Genomic DNA, 21,287 nt, shown 5'->3' with positions numbered 1-21,287 from the left:
AAGACTCCCATCCACTGAATGCTTATCCTTGTTGTGCCGTGTCAGCTTTGTCACATGTTCAGCCAGATTTAAGGCACATGCTGCTCAGTTAAAAAGTTTATGACAAACAGCCCATTAACCACACTTCCAAGATATGAACGCATACCTCTCTATGTATAGCAATGTGCGCAATGGAAAATGAGAGAAGCAGATGGAGAGCTTTGACACAGACCTTGAGGTGACTTTCCAAGAAGTCTACGGACTGAGTCATGGTCTAAAATTATTATAGTGATGTGTTGATATTAATCTATAGATTAGAAATGGAGACTTGTCCACAGGCTCTCAAATTGTCAAGGTGAGTTGGTGGTTGACATTTGGAGAGGAATCATGCAAAAAAAGAAATGTCTAGTAAAGTGCACAGGAGGGGATGGAAAGAGGTTATTGGCCAAAAAGCCACACAGGTGTCATTGTATCCCTTTTTAAAACCAAATATTTGAAAATGGATAAGATATTGAAATTTATAGTGTACTTTTCTCACCTGAACATCCCAAACCACTTTACATCCATTAAATTCCTTACAAAGTATCACTCATGATGAAATTGAGATTGTAGCAGCACATTGGAATATAATGTGTTCTATACATGAACAAAGCAAGTGCAAAGCACCTATGAAACTTCTCAGGTTATTTCAATACATTGGAGATGCCACAGAAATGAATATGTATGGTTCACAAATTGTACCAACTTCTTACTAATTTTTGTTCACACATGGGATGTGGATATTGCTGGGAAATCCACCATTTTGTTGCCCATTCCTTGAATCATGAAGATTGGTTGATAATTTCAGAGTCTGATAAAGATTTGCCCTAATGCAGATAAGACATGTCGTCAAATATGTGCTTCCAATTAGACTTGCCTCATCCACAGAGTAAGCCTGCAGTAGATGAATAATTGAAAAGATAAGAAACTGTGGCCTCTTTTCTTTCTCCCCACTATTTCATCCCTGAAAAGAGAGATCATGGCACAAAGAGAGATTAAAGCACAAACTGTTCTTCAACCAGCTCTGTTGGTTGTCGTCTTCCTCCTGCTGTGATGAGCTGGTAAGGACTACAGGAACAAGTTTGTCTCACACTATGGCAGCTTGCCTTTGGAAAATGGTGATGGAGAAAAATTTAATTAAGTAGTGTCAGCAATGATAATTTTTGTAAACTTGGCAAATTAGTCAGGTTTTAGCCATTAGTGGACAACAGCTATTTCAAGAAAGCTTAACTTTTCCAAGTCGGAGAGGCTGGGGCATGCAGTGGAGTGCGCCCTGTCCACTTGCTCCATTTGTTGTCAGCATTGGCGTCAGTTGAGTGATGGATACAAGAGGCAGCAGCAGCCTGTGTCAGGGCAGTGGAATGTACTATTTCTGGTTTGCCGGAGTTTCACCTCCGTGTTTGGTAACGGGGATGTAGTGAAGGAGACGGGCACAGAGGAAGAGAAGGAGCCCTATATTATTTCTAACAGACACCACTGAGAGATACAAAGGTTAGGTCCATTAAGAGGATAGACACATTATTGGCATTACAACAACTTTTATAGCTGAAATTTCCAGATCATGTATGCGTGGAAATACATCTTATATATAACAAAGAAAAAGCTAAGCAGCCCAGGTTTTTTACACCACTTTTGATGATTCACAAAAGCCATCTCTAACCTTATTTATGAGCATAACTCCTTACTCTCACTCATGGGTTTCTTGTTTCAGGGATGTCTGTGAAGAGTATGATTTTCAGGTTGTATACTGTATACATTCTCTGATATTAAATAAGCCTTTGATCCAAGTTTCCTGAAAATGTATTCATTTTCTTTTAGCAAGACATTTTCTTTCAGACTTCAGGACAGTTGCAATTGGATGTTAACGCAGTGCTGGCATCATGTACATGCGAAGTCTTTGGTTACTTTTTTTTTACCTTTAGTGACCTGTCTCAGTTCTAAAATCTATAAAGACTTTCATAAATTACTTGAGACTCTGTATAAAACCTTTAGAGTTCCAAGGTGTATAGTTCTATCAGGATGCCAAGACTGTAGATACACCCAGTGGCAGCAGCCCTGAAGTGCTTTGCTAGATGTATTTATAAAGAAGCTGGGTAAACTCGTGAGTTAGTAAAGGATAAGTTATACCTGGAAAAATGGGTGAAATTATGCCTGAATTAAATATTAGTGACACTGGTTTTGCAATCTCTTACCACCACTGCAAATCCCTCGGAAAGTGAAAAGATCTTCCTTTTGCTTAATATCTGCTCAACTACTGAATAAGTTATGTAACTACCACAGGGTAAGTGACAAATGGTTTGAACATTTATGCAGTAAATGACAATTGATGAAATTCCAAGAATATTGGAAGTTAGAAGTTGTTAATGTAATTTAATGGACAGTGGTCTGATCTTGTTCTAATATATCACTATATAATGTCATTGCGAAAGTGGAAAGAACATGTTACACTCCCATCATCGTAGTGTAGAGCAGGAGTTCCCAACCTGGCATAAAAAAGGTGGGGAATTCCTGGTCTGGAGTATACATTGATGCTATATTTATACAGATGATACAATACTCATCTGATGCTGAACAAATAATATGGACGCTGTACAGAACCCTCTTTCCCTGTTTTCCCCCCATATCCCCAAATCCACTGTCTAATGTTTCACTCTCTAAATCTCTCTGTCTCTATATCATGTAGTTACATTGGAATCCCATCACCTACATTAAATTTATTATCAAGAAGCAGCACTACTAACTTGAATTATGGCTGCTGTTAAATTAGACAGGAATACTTATTGGACACTGTGTCATTTGTTTGAGTTGCTGAAGATTTTTAAATTATTTTTAAAATTGGCAGGTTAGGGAGATGGTAGAGGATATCCAAAGATGGTGGTTCTTATGGGTTGATATGAGTAAAAAGACTGTAGATGGTTTATATATGTTTTCTGGTTTTCGTTCAACAGCTCTCTTTTACTATGCTGGGCATGGCTATGAATGCGCAGGCCGTAACTACATGGTGCCGGTCAATGCTCCAAATCCGTACAAGCCAGAGAACTGCATCAATGTCCAGAAAATCCTGTGCAGGATGCAAGAGAAGAACACAGCCCTCAATGTCCTCCTACTGGATATGTGCAGGAAATGGTATGGCTGCAGTTCCTCTTCTTTCTCTGTGATACATGCCTCAAAAATTTGTAAATGACTAGGTATGCAGTCAGGACCCCTCATTCAACAAAAGAGTGGAAGAAGCAATGTGTGCATATGAAAACAGAAGTTTATAAAATCACAAGAGTCGCGGCTAAGATGGATTGGTGAGTGTAACTAGAGGGCGTAGGCTGAAGGTGAGAGAAGAATGATTTAAAGGGTACCTGAGGGGCAAGTTTTTTTTTTACACAGAGGTAGGTAGGTATCTGGAACCAACTTCCAAAGGAAATACTGGTGGTGGGCAATTTCAGCATTTAAAAGGTATTTAGACAGTACATGGATAGGAAAGGTTTAGAGGGATATGTGCCAAATTCAGACACCATGACCAGCATGAACAAAGTTGGGCTGAAGGCTAAAGGGTTTCTATGCTGTGTAAATCTATAACACAGTGGCTCTAAAATGAAGATTAAAATCACACTCACAAGGAAATCTGCAGATGCTGGAAATTCAGGCAACAGGCATAAAAAATGCTGGCAAACGCAGCTGGCCAGGCAGCATCTATAGGAAGAGGTACAGTCGACATTTCGGGCCGAGACCCAATCACACCGAGTGAATTATCTTATTATACTTTTTAAAACATAGAAGTGAAATTAGCTACAATATTATTCATAAATACCCATTTGGCTAATATCTAATATGGTGGATACCACTGTAAAATGATTGGTGACGTGAATCTTCCCCACAATATCAGGACAGTTTCATGAAATCCATGCCTCCATAAAATGAGAATGGTTGCTGCAGTATCATTATTTTGCATTCAGAACTGAGGACTCATTTAAAAAAAAAGAAACCAACCTAGCACCCTGATTGCTTGGGGGCTGGATTTGTTATCCTATGTCCCTCATTCACTCATCCCCTTTTTTCACCCAGAATCAGAATCTGGTTGTAATACCACCAGCATACATCATGAAATTTGTTGATTTGCAGCAGCAGTGCATTGCGATACACGGTGTAAGTGAAATTACATCTGCTGTAGACCTATTGTAGTGATAGGTAAATCACAGAAGCTGATTCTAGCTATGACCAACCCCTTAAAGCACTTCATCACAGTAGATGTGGGTGCCACTGGCCAATAGTCAATGAGACAGCTCACCATGGTCTTCTTGGGCATTTTTGTTTGCTCTTTGGAAGCAGGTGGGAACTTCTGAACTGCAGCAGTAAGAGATTGAAGATGTCCTTGAATAATCCTACCAATTGGTTGGCACAGGTTTTCAATGCCCTACCAGGTGCACCATCAGGGCCTGATACCTTGTGAGGATTCATCATTTTTTGAGATGTTTGGAGGTTAGTCTCCGAGACAGATATTACAAAGTCACCAGATGCTGCAGGGATTCACACAGATGTGGTTTTATTCTCCCTTTCAAAGTGTGCATAAAAGGCATTAAGCATTATTGAATAGTAAAGAAGGATCACCCATTATACCACCAGACCACTATCTCTGTGCCATCAGCCACCCATTACAAGCCCTTGCGGCAACAACTTGCCCCCTGCCCTGGCTGCAGTTTCTAGTTCAGCCATTCTACCACGTTAGAAACATTAACACATTTGAGAGACTCCAGTTATTCCAGTGAATCCTACATTTATTTTCCAGGTACAATCAGGATTACCTTCCCTCAGGTCTACAGCCACTTGCTCCCACAGGGAATATCGTTTATGGATATGCAACGTGAGTATTCTCCCAGTTCCTTTCAGGGTCTAAAGTCACTCCCTCTTTCTCTTTCGATCACTTTTTCTCTTTGTTTACTCTATTTTACTTGCACTTTTTCCTCTCTCAGTTGCTCTCTCTCTTGCATTCTCAGCCACCCCTCCCAATCAGCTTCTGAATGCAGCCACAGAAAGTTCTCCCTCTTCACAGAGTGTGACCTTTGGAACTGAAGAAGACTGCAGAATTATTTGTGCCTGGAGTCACCATGTTCCTTTGACTCAAATTTATTCATTTATCTTTCACCATTAGCACCCTGTTCCGTCAGTTGCCAAGGCTTCAAGATTTGAAATTCTTTTCTAAAACCTATGCACCTCTCTCCCACTCTTTAAAACCTGGCACTTTGATCCAGTGTTAACAAGAGTATTGTTAAAAAGTAATTATTTTACTATGGGAAATATGGTATCCCAGTTATACTGTATATTGAAATGTTCCACCGACGATTAAGTGATATTATCTAGTTTATTGAATTGAATGAAATTTTTAGGACACAGAAACTATTCCTGATGATCTTTGAAAGCTCTGTGACTCAGTAACAAGTTAGACAAGGTGTCAGGGGAGAGCTGACAACTGTAGAACAGTACTAGTCAAAAGAAACTGCTGATTAATCTCAGGTGTGGTTGAGTAACTATACTTGCATTCATGAGACTTCATAGAAAATCCCTTATGCCTAAGGTGATACAGATCAATATTTTCCTCGGGTTGAGATCAAAAGACAACTGTGACCAAAGTAGTTTCTCAACAGGAAAATGTACTCAAAGATCAGAACAAAACTGCAGATGCTATCGATCTGAAATAAAAACAGAAAACAGTTTAACGCTCAACAGGTCAGGCAGCATCTGTAGAAAGAGAAATATAGCTGACATTTCCAGTTCTTGATGAAGCGTCTTCAGCGTGAAATGTCAGTTCTACTGTGCTCTCCACAAATGCCGCCTGACCTGCTGAATATTTTCAGCATTTTTAGCTGTTTGACTAAAATACACTCATTCTGCTTTCTCTTTTTACCAACAAATAAAATCTATATGTATCTGTTAAAATTAACAAGGTCAGATACCCACCAATAACATCAATCTAGCTGGTGTCTAGTCACAACAATTGTTACCTTCCTGTGTTAGTGGCTAATGTGTTGGCAACTCTATTGTAGAAGCACAAGTAGTCCTTCAAGAGATAAGAAGACGAGAAGGAAAAATGGGAAATAGTGAGAAAAACTTAATTCTTTTAACCCGCACTGTAATTGCAGGTGTGAAGATGCAGAAGCTTATGAGGTTCAAGATGGTGAGCACAGCTCAGGAATCTTTATGAAGTATCTTAAGAGGCATATTCTCAAAAAAGAGAAAGTCACTCAGATTTTGGAGAATGTCTCTGAGGGTAAGTCAGGTCCTTCCCTTCAAGGAAACTCATTGCATCTCTATTCATGATGTACTGCTTATTCATGGGTTGTGTTTGTTGGAATCCAATCATCTCTGTCCAAAGATATTAAATCAGAAGTTCTTCAATATCTCTCGGACCAACTACCTCCAGCTGCCTTTATAGAAGAGGATAGAAGTGGGGACATTCACCACTGGCTGCATTACATTAGTTCTGTTCATTAGTCCTTTGAAAGTCAAGCAAAGATGCCCGTGTGCAACAAGTTCAAGGCAACTCTCAGGCTTGAGCAGAAAGTAATTATTCACATTCATATCATACAAGTGAAAATGATTGAAAATCTCCCACAAAGGGGAGTCAAACCACCTTGACACTCAAAGGCTATACTGTCCCCAAAACCCCACTATAAGCAGTCAGAGGGTCAAACATGACCAGGCCACCCACCTGAATGCTGTGAATGGAAGGTAGATTAACGCATTGGTATTCTGGAGTGAATGAGTCACGTCTTACTTCCCCAAAGCCTTTTCATCACCTACAATGCATAACCAGAAAATGATAAGGTGTTCTTCATTTTATTGGAAGGGTATACAGTAATTATAATAATTTTATATCTTTTCACTGTACAGTTACCACAGAACAGCAAAGTTCACATCATTTAAAACATTGATAATAAATCTGATTCTGATTGAGTAATTCTAATGAGACTCAAAGGTCAACAGGATGCTTAAAACGTAAGCACGATGATCTGTTACCGTACATATTAGTTTCCTCCACTAGTGTATATTGCTGTGTGTATCATCTTTAGAAAGCACTGTAACATCTGACCAAAACTGTAACTGCAATAAACAACCTGAAATGTTTGCTATTTGCAGACATCCACGAGAAAAGAAAGAGTACTCCTAAGAATGAGTGACAGTGAAAATGTTAGAACCCCAAAGCCCCCTTCTTCCCCCTCCCATGCACAAGCAGCTGCGAAGTGCCAATCCTCCCCCTCTTCCACTTATTTCAGCACCCACCACCCTCCAAGCATGCAATAGCAAAGCCCCCAAAGAGAGACTGTGATATGCGGTACAACAAAAGCTAGTTGTTCACTCGACAATTTGACTTTCTCTCTTTCCCCTTCACCCCCTCCCCCCCAAATAAAGTGAGAGGGAAGACTGGCATAACAAAACAACTCGCTGATTACGGTGAAGTCTGCTGCGTCACTTTTACTCCAAGTGTTCTGACTCGAGAGTTGGCAGCAAACCATGTTGTGCTGCAGATCATGGTCCCTCTTTCGGGCTTTGCTATTGCTTGGGTGGTGGGTGCTGATGAGAGAGAGAAAAAAAAGAAAACGCGTCTTCTAGCCCGCATCTTTCAGTCAGTCAGTGGGCCCCAGGTGCGGGACCCAATGCCATAAAGAACTGCAGTTTGAGTGCAGCTGTAGATCAAGGATTCTGACAGAACTCCGTTCACCTTGAAAAGGGAAAATAAAAATATTAAAGGGAAGAAATTAAGCTGTTTTCACGCATGAGCTCAAAGAAGCTGCCCTCAGGTGTTATCTTAGTTCCAATTTTAATCACCTGGACTATAGTAGTTCAGCCAGACCCTCACTGCCAGCTTCTTGATTGAATAGAATTGACCTTTAAAGCAAGGTGTCCTTTAATTGAAAATACAAAATGGGAAAAGAAACACCATCTTTCACAACTTCAGGAAGTTACAACCAATGAGGATATTTTATTATTATTTGAGAAAATTGAGCAGTCATTTTATGCACAACATTGTCCCCCAAACTACATTGTGTCTAGAGTCAGAAAATCTGATGGAAAAGACCTAATAGCAATGAAATTATATATACAGTATGACACCTTTAATATAAGCACAGAAGGCTCCTCGATGCTCCAATCTAATCACAGAGAAAATAAATGGATGCCAATCTACCTGAAGAGATACCAGGACAGATGACAACAGGCACAGTCAGAAAGAGGCTTTCTGGAAGAGGTTTAAGCCGAGGGAAGGGATTTATGTAGAAATTCCAGAGTTTTAGCAGCCAAAGCAGTGGATCTGCAAACCATAAAGATGAATATTTTTGCGGATGCTGGATATCCAAAGTAACATGCACAAAATGCTGGAGGAACTCAGCAGGTCGGGCCCCATCTGTGGAAATGAACAAACGATGTTTCAGGCCAAGACCCTTCTCCAGGACTGGAAAGGAAGGATGAAGATGACAGAATAAAATGGTAGGGGTGGGGAGGAGAAGGAGGATAGTTAAGAGGTGATAGGTGAAGCCAGTTGGTTGGGAAAGATAAAGTGCTGGAGAGGAAGGAATCTGATAGGAGAGAAGAGTGGACCATATTGAGATTGCTAACAATATTGAGAATTTTAATATGAAAGCATCGTTTAGCCTAGATTCAATAAGTATAAGGCTAACGTGAATGTGATTGTGTACAAATTTGGGTATAAGCGACTGCGTTACACCTAGTGGAATGAAAACAGGCAGCTGCCAGGAATAGAAAAGGACCATTAATGATCGAAGGGGACAAAATTTTTTTCTACCCTGACATAAGTTATGAACTTTTGAAGGGAAGGAAGAAATTCATCCCAGTGATAAAAGTCCTATGGGATAATGGTTATCAATTTATACTGCACTATCCTGCAACCTTGAAGATTTTTTTGGCTGGCGGAGAAAAAAGATTTTTTAATGATTACCGGATGGCAGAGGAGTTTGTGTGAGAATCTTTGAATATTCACCAGACACAAGAAGAAATCTAGGGGAGTGAGATGGATTAAGGATGAAGGCTGGGAAAGGGAATAGACTTGGTGGATGTTTAAAGGCGGAAGAATATATAAATATATTATTAATTATATGATCGAGGGGAGGAAATGTAAAAGTTTGCGGAATATTAGTTGGGAATAGTGACATTAAATTTTATATATATATATAATTTTTTTTGTTACGGGAAGCTGGAAGAAATACTGATCAATCGCTACGGGATTCATGTGTGCAATCATGGCGACAGCCATGACCCGCAAAATGGAGGAGGGTAATGTTGTGGTTTTTTTTCACTCACATTAGTAGGGGGGTATTTTGTTATTTTTCTTTTTATATTTTATCTATCTTTTATTTCTTTCTTTTTGCCTGGATGATTGGGGGGCGGGGGAGACACATAGCAACATGGTGAAGTTTAAAGAAATTCCCCAAGGACTATGAGAGTTGAGATGTTAGGTAATGTTTTAGATTGGAGTAACTTTGTTAAGAACCATGACTGACCTATTGAATTTTTTGAGTTTTAATGTTAATGGGCTTAACGGACCGGTGAAAAGATAAAGAATTTTAATACACATTAAGAAAATGAAGGTAGATCTAGCCTTCTTGCAGGAAGCACACTTATCAGAAACAGAACTTCAGAAATTAAAGAGAGACTGGGTGGGAAGTGTTGTTGCAGCTTCATTTAATTCAAAAGCGAGAGGAGTAGCAATTTTGATCAATAAAACATTACCAATTAGAATACAAAATGTAATAACTGATTCTGCGGGGAGATATGTGATTATACACTGCCAAACTTTTTCCGAATTATGGACTGTCATGAATATTTATACACCAAATGAAAATGATGCAAAATTTGTACAAGAAGCCTTTTTGAATTTGGCTGATCCAATCTTTAAGTGGACAGAATTTCTACCATACTGGGCCAGGGTGTTACACAGACTGGGAACAATAGCTGAATAAGAAAGGTAGTGGTGAGGAAAAGCTGATTGATAGTGATTATCGCCCACATAGATCCTGAGGGGCAACACGGCAATAAGATAGTAAGACATGCAAGGACGGAAGTTGTGGGACACCAGAGGCAATGGTACAACAATGGAAAGGGGAGCTATCACTAGGAATTCTCCGGCTGCAATAAGATAGATAGAAAAGAGCCAGTCAGGAGGTGATAGACCAGAACAAGAGTTCAAACCATATCACTTCAGTACTAATCAAAACCTGGGCATCTGTACCTCCTTCTGCAACTGGATTCTTGACTTCCTCATCAGGAGACCAGTCAGTGCAGATCAGTAATAGCATCTCCTCGCTGACAATCAATGCAGTCGCACCTCAAGAATACATGCTTAACCCACTGATCTTCTCCCTACACTCATGACTGTGTGTCCAGGCACAGTCCAAACAGCATCTATAAATTCACTGATGATACCGCAGTTATCAGAATCTCAGATGGTGACTAGAAGGCAAACGGGCGAGATACACTCAGTGGCCACTTTATTAGATACCTCCTGTACCTTATAAAGTGGCCATTGAGTGTATGTTCATGATCTTCTGCTGCTGTAGCCCATCCACTTGAAAGGTGGACGTGTTGTGCATTCAGAGATGCGCTTTTACACACCACTGTTGTAATAAATAGATATTTGTGTTACTGTCACCTTCCTGTCAGCTTGAACAGTCTGGCCATTCTCCTTTGACCTCTCTCATCAACAAGGAATTTTTGCCCACAGAACTACTGCTCACTGGATGATTTTTGCACCATTCACTAAACTGAGACTGTTGTGTGTGAAAATTCCAGTAGATCAACAGTTTCTGAGATGCTCAAACGATCCCATCTGGCATCAGTAATCATTCCTTGGTCAAAGTCACTTAGATCACATTTCTTCCCCATTCTAATGTTTGGTCTGAACAACAAATGAACCTCCTGGCCATGTCTGCATGCTTTTATACATTGGGTTCCTGCCACATGATTGGCTGATCAGATATGTGCACTGGCAAGCAGGTGTGCAGGTGCACCTAATAAAGTGGCCACTCAGTTTTGATCGGCTGGTAGAGTGGTGTCGCAATGACAACCTTGCAGTTAGTGTCAGGAAGACCAAGAACATCAGGAAGGGGAGGTCCGAAGAACGTACACCAATCCTCATTGAGGGATCAGCAGCAGTAGAGAGGGAGCAGCATCAAGTTCTTCAGCATCAACAGCTCAGAGAATCTATCCTGGACCCAACATATTGATGCAATTACAAAGAAGGCACACCAGCCAATATATTTCATTCAGAGTTTGAGGAGATTTGGTATGTCACCGAAGTAGCAAGTTTCTACAGATATGTGGGGGAGAGAATTCTGACTGCTTACATCACTGCCTGGCACAGGATCAAAAGAGGCCGCAGGGGATTGCAGGCATAACCAGCTCCATCACTGGCACAAAGCTCCCAACTGACCACTGAGGATATCTTCAAAAGGCTGTGCCCCAAAAAAGCAGCATCCATTCATTAACAACCCTCACCACCCTCTTTTCATTACTGCCACCAGGGAGGATGTACAGGAGCCTGAAGACCCATATTCAGTGTTTTAGGAACAGTTTCTTCCCCTTCTGCCATGATATCTGAACAGTCCATGTACCTGTGAGCATTACCTCACGATTTGTCCTTCACACCATTTGTTTCCTTGTTTGTTTATTTTTATTGTAACTTGTCTTGCACTGTACTGCTGCCACAAAACAACTTTCATGACATATATCTGTGATAATAAATCTGATTTTGTTATTTTGCCTTATCAGAGTTGTTGGATGTTATGATAGGATGGAAGCCTATCACAAAATCAAACAAAGATTTGATTCAGAGAGTGTTCAGATTTTAATAGAACAAAGTGGAAGCTTACAACACATTTGGAGAAATTGGAGAGGAACTGGAGATTGAAAATGGGGCATTAGTTGGAAGAACATGGGATTACGGTAAGTGATGAAAGGATCAAAGGAAATCTGAGGAGTTTTTTTTACAATCTGGAAGGCAGGTCCTGAGAAGATGATGGAGGTGGGTGTTTTTCTCAACACTTGACAGGTATCACCAATGCGTAGAAGGGTACAGACCAGATGGAGGTAAATGGGATTGGTATAGATGCGTACTGGATGTGGTGGGCAAGGAGTCTATTTCTGTGCTGTGTGACTCTCTTGTCAAGGAGTTCTTCTGAGGAGAGAGGCAACAATGGCATCTTTCAAGGAGATGGAGAGTGTCTAATGAGAGAGAGTTATTAGCAATATTATGTAAAATGAGGTTCTAGAAAAGAAGTTAGGTTGTCAATGGTTTATGTACTAGAAATGTAGCCAAGAGGGCAGGAATTGTATTTTACAGATAAATGGAACATGTGGAGGTGGTGAGAGAGTACAGGAGAGAAACCAAGGAAGGACTAGGGCTGAGGGGAAGTCAGGAAGTTGATTTGGATGCTGGAGGAAGGAAGGGAAGAGACAAATCCATCTTCTGATTTTTCTTCTTAAAATACAGGATCTCCTTGTGTATTTTTGGAGATAAGGGTGGAGAAAACAAGGAAGTGGGTTTTTCAAGGAACAGTACCCAGTACGGAAAGGAAGCAGGGATATATTTTTGTAGTCCTGGATGTGCCTGAAATAGTTAGCAGCTTTGACAAATGGAGAGGGGCCCAATAATGGTTTGTGAAGCCAATTCAGACCTGACATTGAAACCATTTGCAACATTGCAACAGAGGTGACGACTACATTGAGAGTGGCGGGGGTTGGGGTGCTAGATGTCGTGCTAGTGATGGATTTAATGTTTTCTCAGGATCCTGACAATTTTATCTCATTTCTGTTTGTGGAACTTGCAAACAAAAAAGGCAGCAATGCTTCATAATATATTTTGGGATTTCCTGCACTCATGAAAAGTGCTATTGAGTGCAAGATTTTTGTTATTAGAATAAAAGGGAAAAAGGGAAAATACATAAAGAGGAAGTATTGCTTATATATGGTACAGAAGATTTTCAGATAAAAAGCTCAGGTTGCAAATAGTTTAGAAATAGAAACAGGAAAAGCAGACAAACCCATTTATGTAATATATATGAGAAAAAGGCAACAAATAAAAAGTCATTCCCAGCGTTTCCACTGATTTCCCCCCCCCCCCCCCATAACAATGTTACAGGGGAACAGAGCCTGCAGTACAGCAACAATACCCATTGTTCATTAGGGTTTGCTTAGCATGTTGCTGAAATTGAAAACTATTAACGAACCAAGGAGGGGCAAAAGGAAGGTCAGACTTAAATTTAAAGGGCAAACAATTCCATAATTCCTGAATCAGAATCAGGTTTATTATCACCGGCATGTGATGTGAAATTTGTTAACTTAGCAGCAGTTCAATTCAATATATAATATAGAAGAAGAAAAAAAAAATAATAATAAATAAATAAATAAATCTTATTCACTATACTTTATACAATATGTATATTGAGTAGATTAAAAATTGTGCAAAAAATTGAAATACTATAAATTTAAAAAAAGTGAGGAAGTGTCCAAGGCTTCAATGTCTATTTAGGAATCAGACGGCAGAGGGGAAGAAGCCGTTCCTGAATCACTGAGTGTGTGCCTTCAGGCTTCTGTACCTCCTACCTGATGGTAACAGTGAGAAAAGGGCATGCCCTGGGTGCTGGAGGTCCTTAATAATGGACGCTGCCTTTCTGAGACACTGCTCCCTGAAGATGTCCTGGGTACTTTGTAAGCTAGTAGACAAGATGGAGCTGACTAGATTTACAACCCTCTGCAGCTTCTTTCGGTCCTGTGCAGTAGCCCCTCCATACCAGACAGTGATGCAGCCTGTCAGAATGCTGTCCAATCAGATTGAAGCATTAAGCTCAAACCTGTGGCACTTTATATGAAGCATGTAGCATATGTAACAACTTAGATGTACTGAGACCACACATAGTAACAAACAAATATTATTTAATGGCTACTAATGAGGCATGGTTGTGAGATGACCAGGACTAGGATCTCAGATTCCAGGTAATTCAATATTCAAGGTTGCAAGAGAAAGGGGACAGTTGTGGGCTTGTTAATCAAGAAAAAAATCAGTGCAGTGATGAGAATTGATGCAGTTGGAATAGATTGTGACATAGATTTGTTTTTGGGTGAACATAATGAAGGTAGGAAGATAGGGATGGAAGTAGTTTATAGCCTCAAGCTATTCCTTCTGGATAGCACAGACCATAAATAAGGAATACCAAAGGCCTGTGGAAAAGAGAAATACAATCATCACGGGCACGTGGTCTAATCCAATGGGCAAGGGCAAGTTAATTTGTGGAATGTGTTTCTTAGGACAGTATATAACTCTATCGGGAATATTTGGTCATGTGTAATGAGATAGAATTAATAAAATACCCCTAGCATGTAGCGATGACAACACAGTAGAATTCTGGAGAAACTCAGCAGATCAGTGGGGTCCTGGAGCACTGTATGTTTCTAGTGTGACAACTCTGGGACTTCTCTGCTGCCAGTCTTTGCCCTCCAGGGAGGAGCTTGTAGGTGGGTGATGCCAGTGCCTGACAGTTGTGGCTAGTTGAGGTGACCAAGGCCACTGGGGCGCTGGACCTACTGTGAGCCCACAGTGTCATCTCTGGTTGTTTCCTCACAGTTCATGTGTGCTTCCCAACTACAGGCTCTGGGGTCAGCTATGGCTCAGTGGGAATAGCACAAACCCATACACATTGAAGAATGGCAGGGGGAGGGGTGGTAATCTCATTCAAACCTACTGAATATTGAAAGTCCTAGATAGAGTGAACATGGAGAGGATATTTCTAATAGTGACAGGGTCTAGGACTGGAGCGCACAGCCTCAAAATACAAGGGTGTCCTTTACAACATAGTTGAGAAGAATTTATTTAGCCAGAGGGTGGTGAATCTGTGGAATTCTTTGCCACAGATGTCTGTGGAGGCCAAGTCATTGGGTATATTTAAAGCGGAAGTTGATAGGTTCTTGATTAGTAAGGATGTGAAAGATTTCAAAGAGAAGACAGGTGAATGAGGATGAGAGAGATAATAAATGTGTCATGATCAAATGGTAAAGAAGGTTCAGTGGGCTGGATGGCCTAATTCATGTTCCTATGTCTTATGGTCATATGGCGGCATCAGTGGAGGGGAATAAGTGGTTGTTGTTTCAGTTCAAGACCCTTCATCAGGACTGGAAAGGAAGGGGGCAGCAGCCAAAGTAAAGGGGGGGAGGAGTCCTGTTACTCTTCACCCCCACATTCATATTGTGGCCTTTGTCCCCTTTCCTTTCAAGTCCTCATAAAGAGTCTCAACCTAAAACATCGACTGTTTATTCCCCTCCATGGATGCTGCCTGACTTGTTGAGTTCCTCCAGCATTTTGTGTGTGTTCTTCAAGATTTCCAGCATCTGCAAAATTCCTTGTGTTTATAGTAGAATTTTGAATGCAGTTATTACATTAATAATAAGGTAAAAGGTGTGGGCTGGGTCAGTAGGGTAGGGAACAGGTCAGTGGATAAGCAATGGATAAGATATTTAAGTAGCTAGTTAATAAGGAAAATTTAATCCCAATTGGAAAAAGGGATTCCAAGTGAAAGATAAATCATCTATAGTTAACAAAAGAGGTCAAGGGAAATATTAAATCAAAGACCAGAGCACAAAAAATGGCAAGGACTAGTGACAGACCAGATGACTGCCAATTTTACAAGAACCAGTGGCAAGACACTAAAGGATTAAGAAGGCAAGAGAAAACTGATCACAAAAGTTAGCAAGTAAAATTGAAAGAGTCAGCAAAGGTGTTAATGGATATAATGGAAGGAAGAGGATAGCTAGAGCATATGGTTGATCCCTCGACAGTGAGACTGGGAATTGATAACAAAAAGCAAGGAAATTGTAGACAAGTTAAATAAGTACTTTGCCTGAGTTTTTTGAGGATCCAATAAGCAGAGTTAATTGAGGGGAACCTGTAGATGAAGGCATTTGACAGTGTGCTACATAATAGACTGATGAGCAAGATAGGTACTCATGGCGTTATGGAAAGTGTGTTAGCATGAACTGAGGCTGGTTATAGCATAGAAGACAAAGTTAGAATAAATGGGTCTTTCTGAGGCAGGAAGAATGTAATTAAGTCACATTGGCTTTATTGTCATTCACAAGTACAGTGAGGTACAAGTACAATGAAAAACTTGCTTACAAAAGCATCATAGGCATTTGAGTACAGACAACACAGAACATAAGTTATACTTAAATTTGTACAAGACGCTGAAGGGAAAAAACTGCAAACCCATACATTAGTGCAAAAAAACTCAATATTAATGCGAGAGTTCTGTAGATGTGTGGTGGAGAGTATATTGACTGGCTGCATCACAGCCTGGTATGGAAACATCAATGCCCTTGAATGGAAAATCCTACAAAAAGTAGTAGATACGGCCCAGTTCATCACGGGTAAAGCCCTCCCCAACACTGTGCACATCCACATGGAGCGTTGTCTCAGGAAAGCAGCATTCATCATCAAGGACCCCGACCACCCAGGTCACGCTCTCTTCTCATTGCTGCCTCAGGAAGAAGGTACAGAGCCTTACGGCCCATGCCACCAGGTGAGGAACAGTTATTACCCCACAACCATCAGGCCCTTGAACCAAAGGGGATAACTTCACTCAACTCCACTTGCCCCATCACTGAAACTTTCCCACATCACATGGACTCACCTTCAAGGACTCTTCATCTCATGTTCTCGATATTTATTGTTTATTTATTATTATTTCTTTTTGCATTTGCAGTTTGTTGTCTTTTGCACACTGGTTGTCTGCCCAATTGGTGTGGTCTTTTATTGATTGTATTATGGTTATTGAATTTATTGTGTCACCTCTGATTGATCCCACACAGTTCATGTGTGCTTCCCAACTACAGGCTCTGGGGTCAGCTATGGCTCAGTGGGAATAGCACAAACCCGTACACACTGAAGAATGGCAGGGGGATGGGTGGTAATCTCATTCAAACCTACTGAATATTGAAAGGCCTAGATAGAGCGAACGTGGAGAGGATATTTCTAATAGTGACAGGGTCTAGGACCGGAGCACGCAGCCTTAAAATACAAGGGTGTCCTTTACAACATAGTTGAGAAGAATTTATTTAGCCAGAGGGTGGTGAATCTGTGGAATTCTTTGCCACAGATATCTGTGGAGGCCAAGTCATTGGGTATATTTAAAGCAGAAGTTGATAGGTTCTTGATTAGTAAGGATGTGAAAGGTTTCAAGGAGAAGACAGGTGAATGAGGATGAGAGAGATAATAAATGTGTCATGATCAAATGGTGAAGAAGGCTCAAGGAGGCAGCATCTATCATCAAGGATCCCCACCTTCCAGGTTAAGCCCTCTTTTCACTGCTACCATCCGGCAGAAGGTACAGAAGCCCTGTGTCCCACACTACTGGATTCAGAAATGGCTTCTTTCCTACAAACATCAAGTTCTCAAGTTCTTGAAATGACCTGCATAACCCTAATCTTGCCTCAGCAATGGAACAGCACCGACTACCTCATCAAAGATCAAAGTTCAAAGTAAATTCATTATCAAGGTGTGTGTGTGTATATGTGTATATATATATACCTACCCTGAGATTTATTTTCTTGTTGGCATATACATCTTAGTATATGTTTATGTTTGGGTGGTATATTTGGCATGGAGGAGGGGCTTTGTGGTGTCAGTGTTCCTTGTTACCCCTGAGATGTAATGCTTCTTTCCCTCACATATTACAAGCACTTAATGTAATGGAAGAATTGTAACTACACTCAGTAGCCACTTAATTTGGTATACCTGTACACCTGCTCATTAATGTAAATATCTAATCAGCCAACTCAATGCATAAAAGCATGCAGACCTGGTCAAGAGTTTCAGACCAAACATTAGAATGGGGGAGTAAATGTGATCTAAGTGACTTTGACTATGATGATTATTGGTGCCAGATGGGGTAGTTTCAGTATCTCATAAACTGCTAATTTGGGATTACAGTTTATAGATTAGAGTTTACAGAGAATGGTGCGAAAAACAAAAGAATATGCGGTGAGTGGCATTTCTGAGAACAAAAGTGCATTGTTAATGAGGGAGTTCAGAGGACAATGGCCAGACTCGCTCAAGGTGACAGGAAGGCGGCAGCAACTCAAATAACCAAGCGTTACAACAGTTATGTGCAGAAGAGCATCTCTGAATGCACATCACGTCAAACTGTGAAGTGGATGGGCTACAGCAGCAGAAGACCACAAACATGCACTCAGTAGCCACTTTATTAGTACTCCCAGAGAACAAGCATAGGCTGCAATGCAAGTGGAAATAAGGTAGTGCCCTTCACAGTCTGTAGTTTTCCACTGCATTCTGTAATGATAATTGTTAACTTTTTAATTGTGAATACCACAATATAATTCTTGATCATTGAGGAGCTTCCATTGATATCATCTTGTTCACAATCTTGGGGTATCCAAAGAACTTCAGACCAATTAGGAATTTTTGGAGTGTAGATGTAATGAAGGAACCTTAGCTATTTACACACAGACAACAATGAGATAATGATCCAAATCATCTGTTTGAAAGCTGTGTTTGGGAAAACCAGGCTGGGCTGATGATAAGATTATTGACTTCAGGAGGAGGAAACCGGAGGTCCATGAGCCAGTCCTCATCAAGAGATCAGAGGTGGAGAGGCTCAGCAACTTTGAATTCCTTGGTGTTATCATTTCAGAAGACCTGTCCTGGGCCTAGCACTTAAGTGTAATTACAAAGAAAGCACAGCAGTGCCTCTACTTCCTCAGGAGCTTGTGAAGATTCTGCTTGACATTTAAAAGCTTGACAAACTTCTGTAGATGTGTGGTGAAGAGTATATTGACTGGCTGCATCACAGCTTGGTATGGAAACACCAAAGCTGAATAGAAAACCCTACAAAATGTAGTGGATATGACCCAGTCCATCATGGGCTAAGCACTCCCCAACATTGAGCACATCTACACGGGGTGTTGTTGCAGGAAACCAGCATCAATAATCAGGGACCTCCCCCCCCCCCCCCACCACCTAGGCCATGTTCTCTTCTAATCTCTGACATCAGGAAGAAGGTACAGGAGCCTTAGGACTCTGACCACCAGGTACAGGAACAGTTATTAGCCCTCGACCATCAGGCTCCTGAACAAAGGGGATAACTTCACTTATTTCACTTGCCCCATCACTGAACTGTGAACATAAACTCACTTTCAAGGACTCTCCATCTCACATTATCAATATTTATTGCATATTTATTTTTATCATTTCTTTTTATTATTCTTGTAAGACAGTTTGTTGTCTTTTGTAAACTGGTTGCCCACCTTTTTAGTGTAGTCTTTTATTGATTCTGTTATGTTTATTGAATATGCCCACAAGAAAATGAACCTCAGGGTTGTAAATGGTGACATATATGTGCTTTGATAATAAATTTACTTCGAGCTCCCTGTTATATATTTTTATACATATCTTGGGGATACTTCATGTGTAACATCTAATGTGGAAAATGCGAAGTCCAATGTGACACCCCACTCCAGTGCTATACACCTATCTTAGATTATGTGCTCAGGTCTCTGGAGTGGGTCTTGAACCTACAACTTTTAGAACCCTTTAATCCATTGGTAAAAATATGGTGTGGTTGTAGAAGAGAGGCCAAAAAATTACTTGAGCAAATTCAAACCACTTTTTCAGTGATGCACGGAATTGTTGATCAACATCAGCCATCTCAGCCTGGCTGATAACCTTACCATTTTAAAAATTCTGCCTAGTAATCATACTCCTCTTTGTGCCTGGATCCACGCAAGCTGTTACCTGCGTCAGCAATGACCTAATTTGCCTGAAATTATCACAGCTTTCTGATAGAGGAAACTTGATTCTCTTGACCTCGTGCTCATTGACAGCTGCCTCTGCACTGGACCAACAGCTTGATGCAGGATAGAAATATGGAAAAGTGCTTATAGCTTTTTGACTGCTGATCAAGATCAAAGGCTCTGAGGGTTTAAATAGATCCAGGCGTACTGATTAATGAGCTTTTGCTCATGGGATTTGACAAGCTGCCAGGGATTAAAAAGGACAGAGTCTTCTGGAAATTATTTGAAGTAATTTGTTGCATTTGTGCTTCAGAAAATAGCCAGCACCACACAATAAAGATTTTGACTTCCCCTGCACTGCTGCTCTGTGAATGTTGAATGTTCCATTATTGTGGCTTAGTCCCTCTCAAAACAATGGCCCTTGTGCTGATTAACAGTGTTGGTTTTCCTCTGCCATGTGAACAGCAATTTGGTTGATTGAACCTGGGTCACCATTGTGACTTGTTGCTTCAATTGCAAATATTTATTTAGGAATGATGCAATACATAAAGCATGATTATGACCATTTCAGAGTCTCTTCGTGACACATGGAAAACTCAACCAGGCAATTCCTGTCTTGCAACCACAATGCGATTTCCACATCAGAGCCACATGAGGTGACATCATTCCCCATGCAACATTTTGGGGAACTTGGACCGTGTTGCTCCATGGTTATCAGTCATCGGGTACTGCTAGGATAACTGTAAAGTTTGTTCTAAGTAAAATACTTCACTTCATTTCTGTGCCATCCTATATTCCTGCATACCTCATCACTGGATTTCCTCTCCTGACATTCATGTATCTTCACCACACCAACTCCCCCAAGTGCACCCAGTCTTCTGATTCCTCCTTATAATATTTTGCTTCACCTTTGAATGGTGGCCAGCCTTCTCCAAATGTGCAGCTGCTGAGATATTATTCAGAGATTATCCCAATCCCCTTTCCCCCATCAGCATCCTAGTGCTAGTCAGCTTCCCAATTGTCTTCACTTTCACAAAATGCAGGGTTTCAAGGCCCCTGCTACTGTTACCACACAAGCTGGATTCATTCTTTTCCCCATTTATCCATAATAAGACTATCAAATTGTAGTTAAGTCTCCAGTCCAAAGCCCCAGTATTCATCCTTGGGGTCCTTCTAAGCTTCCGGCTGAACTGTTGTACCTGGCCAAGGTCAGGAGGACCAAGTTACATACACTGAACACAGATTTTTACAGTGGGTTAGTATTGTTTGAGATACACTTGAATTTCTAAGCTAGAGTGTCTTCCCATCTCATCAATACTTCAAACAGGAGGGAATACCGGACTTCCTAAAAGCATGTAGTGATGTTGGCAAGCACAAGATCTGGTTTCGTTGACTAGTAGTCAGGAAGTGATGAGAAGACACAATAGAAAAACATATGTTGGGAAAGAAAACAAGGATCCATTAATTATCTG

General features: G+C 40.7%; 1 protein-coding gene and 1 long non-coding RNA gene across 10 annotated transcripts in view; one reads left to right on the top strand and one right to left on the bottom strand.

Moving 5' to 3' along the window:
• malt3 (MALT paracaspase 3) overlaps positions 1 to 21,287 on the top strand; it is a 130,214-nt gene that overhangs the window by 87,183 nt on the left and 21,744 nt on the right. For all 6 annotated transcript variants that reach the window (XM_072282335.1, XM_072282334.1, XM_072282338.1 and 3 more), the window contains 3 exons: positions 2,967 to 3,144; positions 4,796 to 4,870; positions 6,147 to 6,274. In XM_072282335.1, the coding sequence (XP_072138436.1) occupies positions 2,967 to 3,144; positions 4,796 to 4,870; positions 6,147 to 6,274 (381 nt within the window). The remainder of the gene's footprint in view (positions 1 to 2,966; positions 3,145 to 4,795; positions 4,871 to 6,146; positions 6,275 to 21,287) is intronic.
• Positions 1 to 21,287, bottom strand: part of LOC140211997 (uncharacterized) — a 76,427-nt gene that overhangs the window by 38,113 nt on the left and 17,027 nt on the right. For all 4 annotated transcript variants that reach the window (XR_011889618.1, XR_011889619.1, XR_011889617.1 and 1 more), the window contains exon 2: positions 6,716 to 6,803. This is a non-coding gene — a long non-coding RNA (uncharacterized lncRNA). The remainder of the gene's footprint in view (positions 1 to 6,715; positions 6,804 to 21,287) is intronic.

The sequence above is a fragment of the Mobula birostris genome, chromosome 18 (genome assembly GCF_030028105.1).
Source record: "Mobula birostris isolate sMobBir1 chromosome 18, sMobBir1.hap1, whole genome shotgun sequence".
Classification (NCBI taxonomy): Eukaryota; Metazoa; Chordata; class Chondrichthyes; order Myliobatiformes; family Myliobatidae; genus Mobula; species Mobula birostris.
This window is presented reverse-complemented; position numbering and strand designations above follow the sequence as displayed.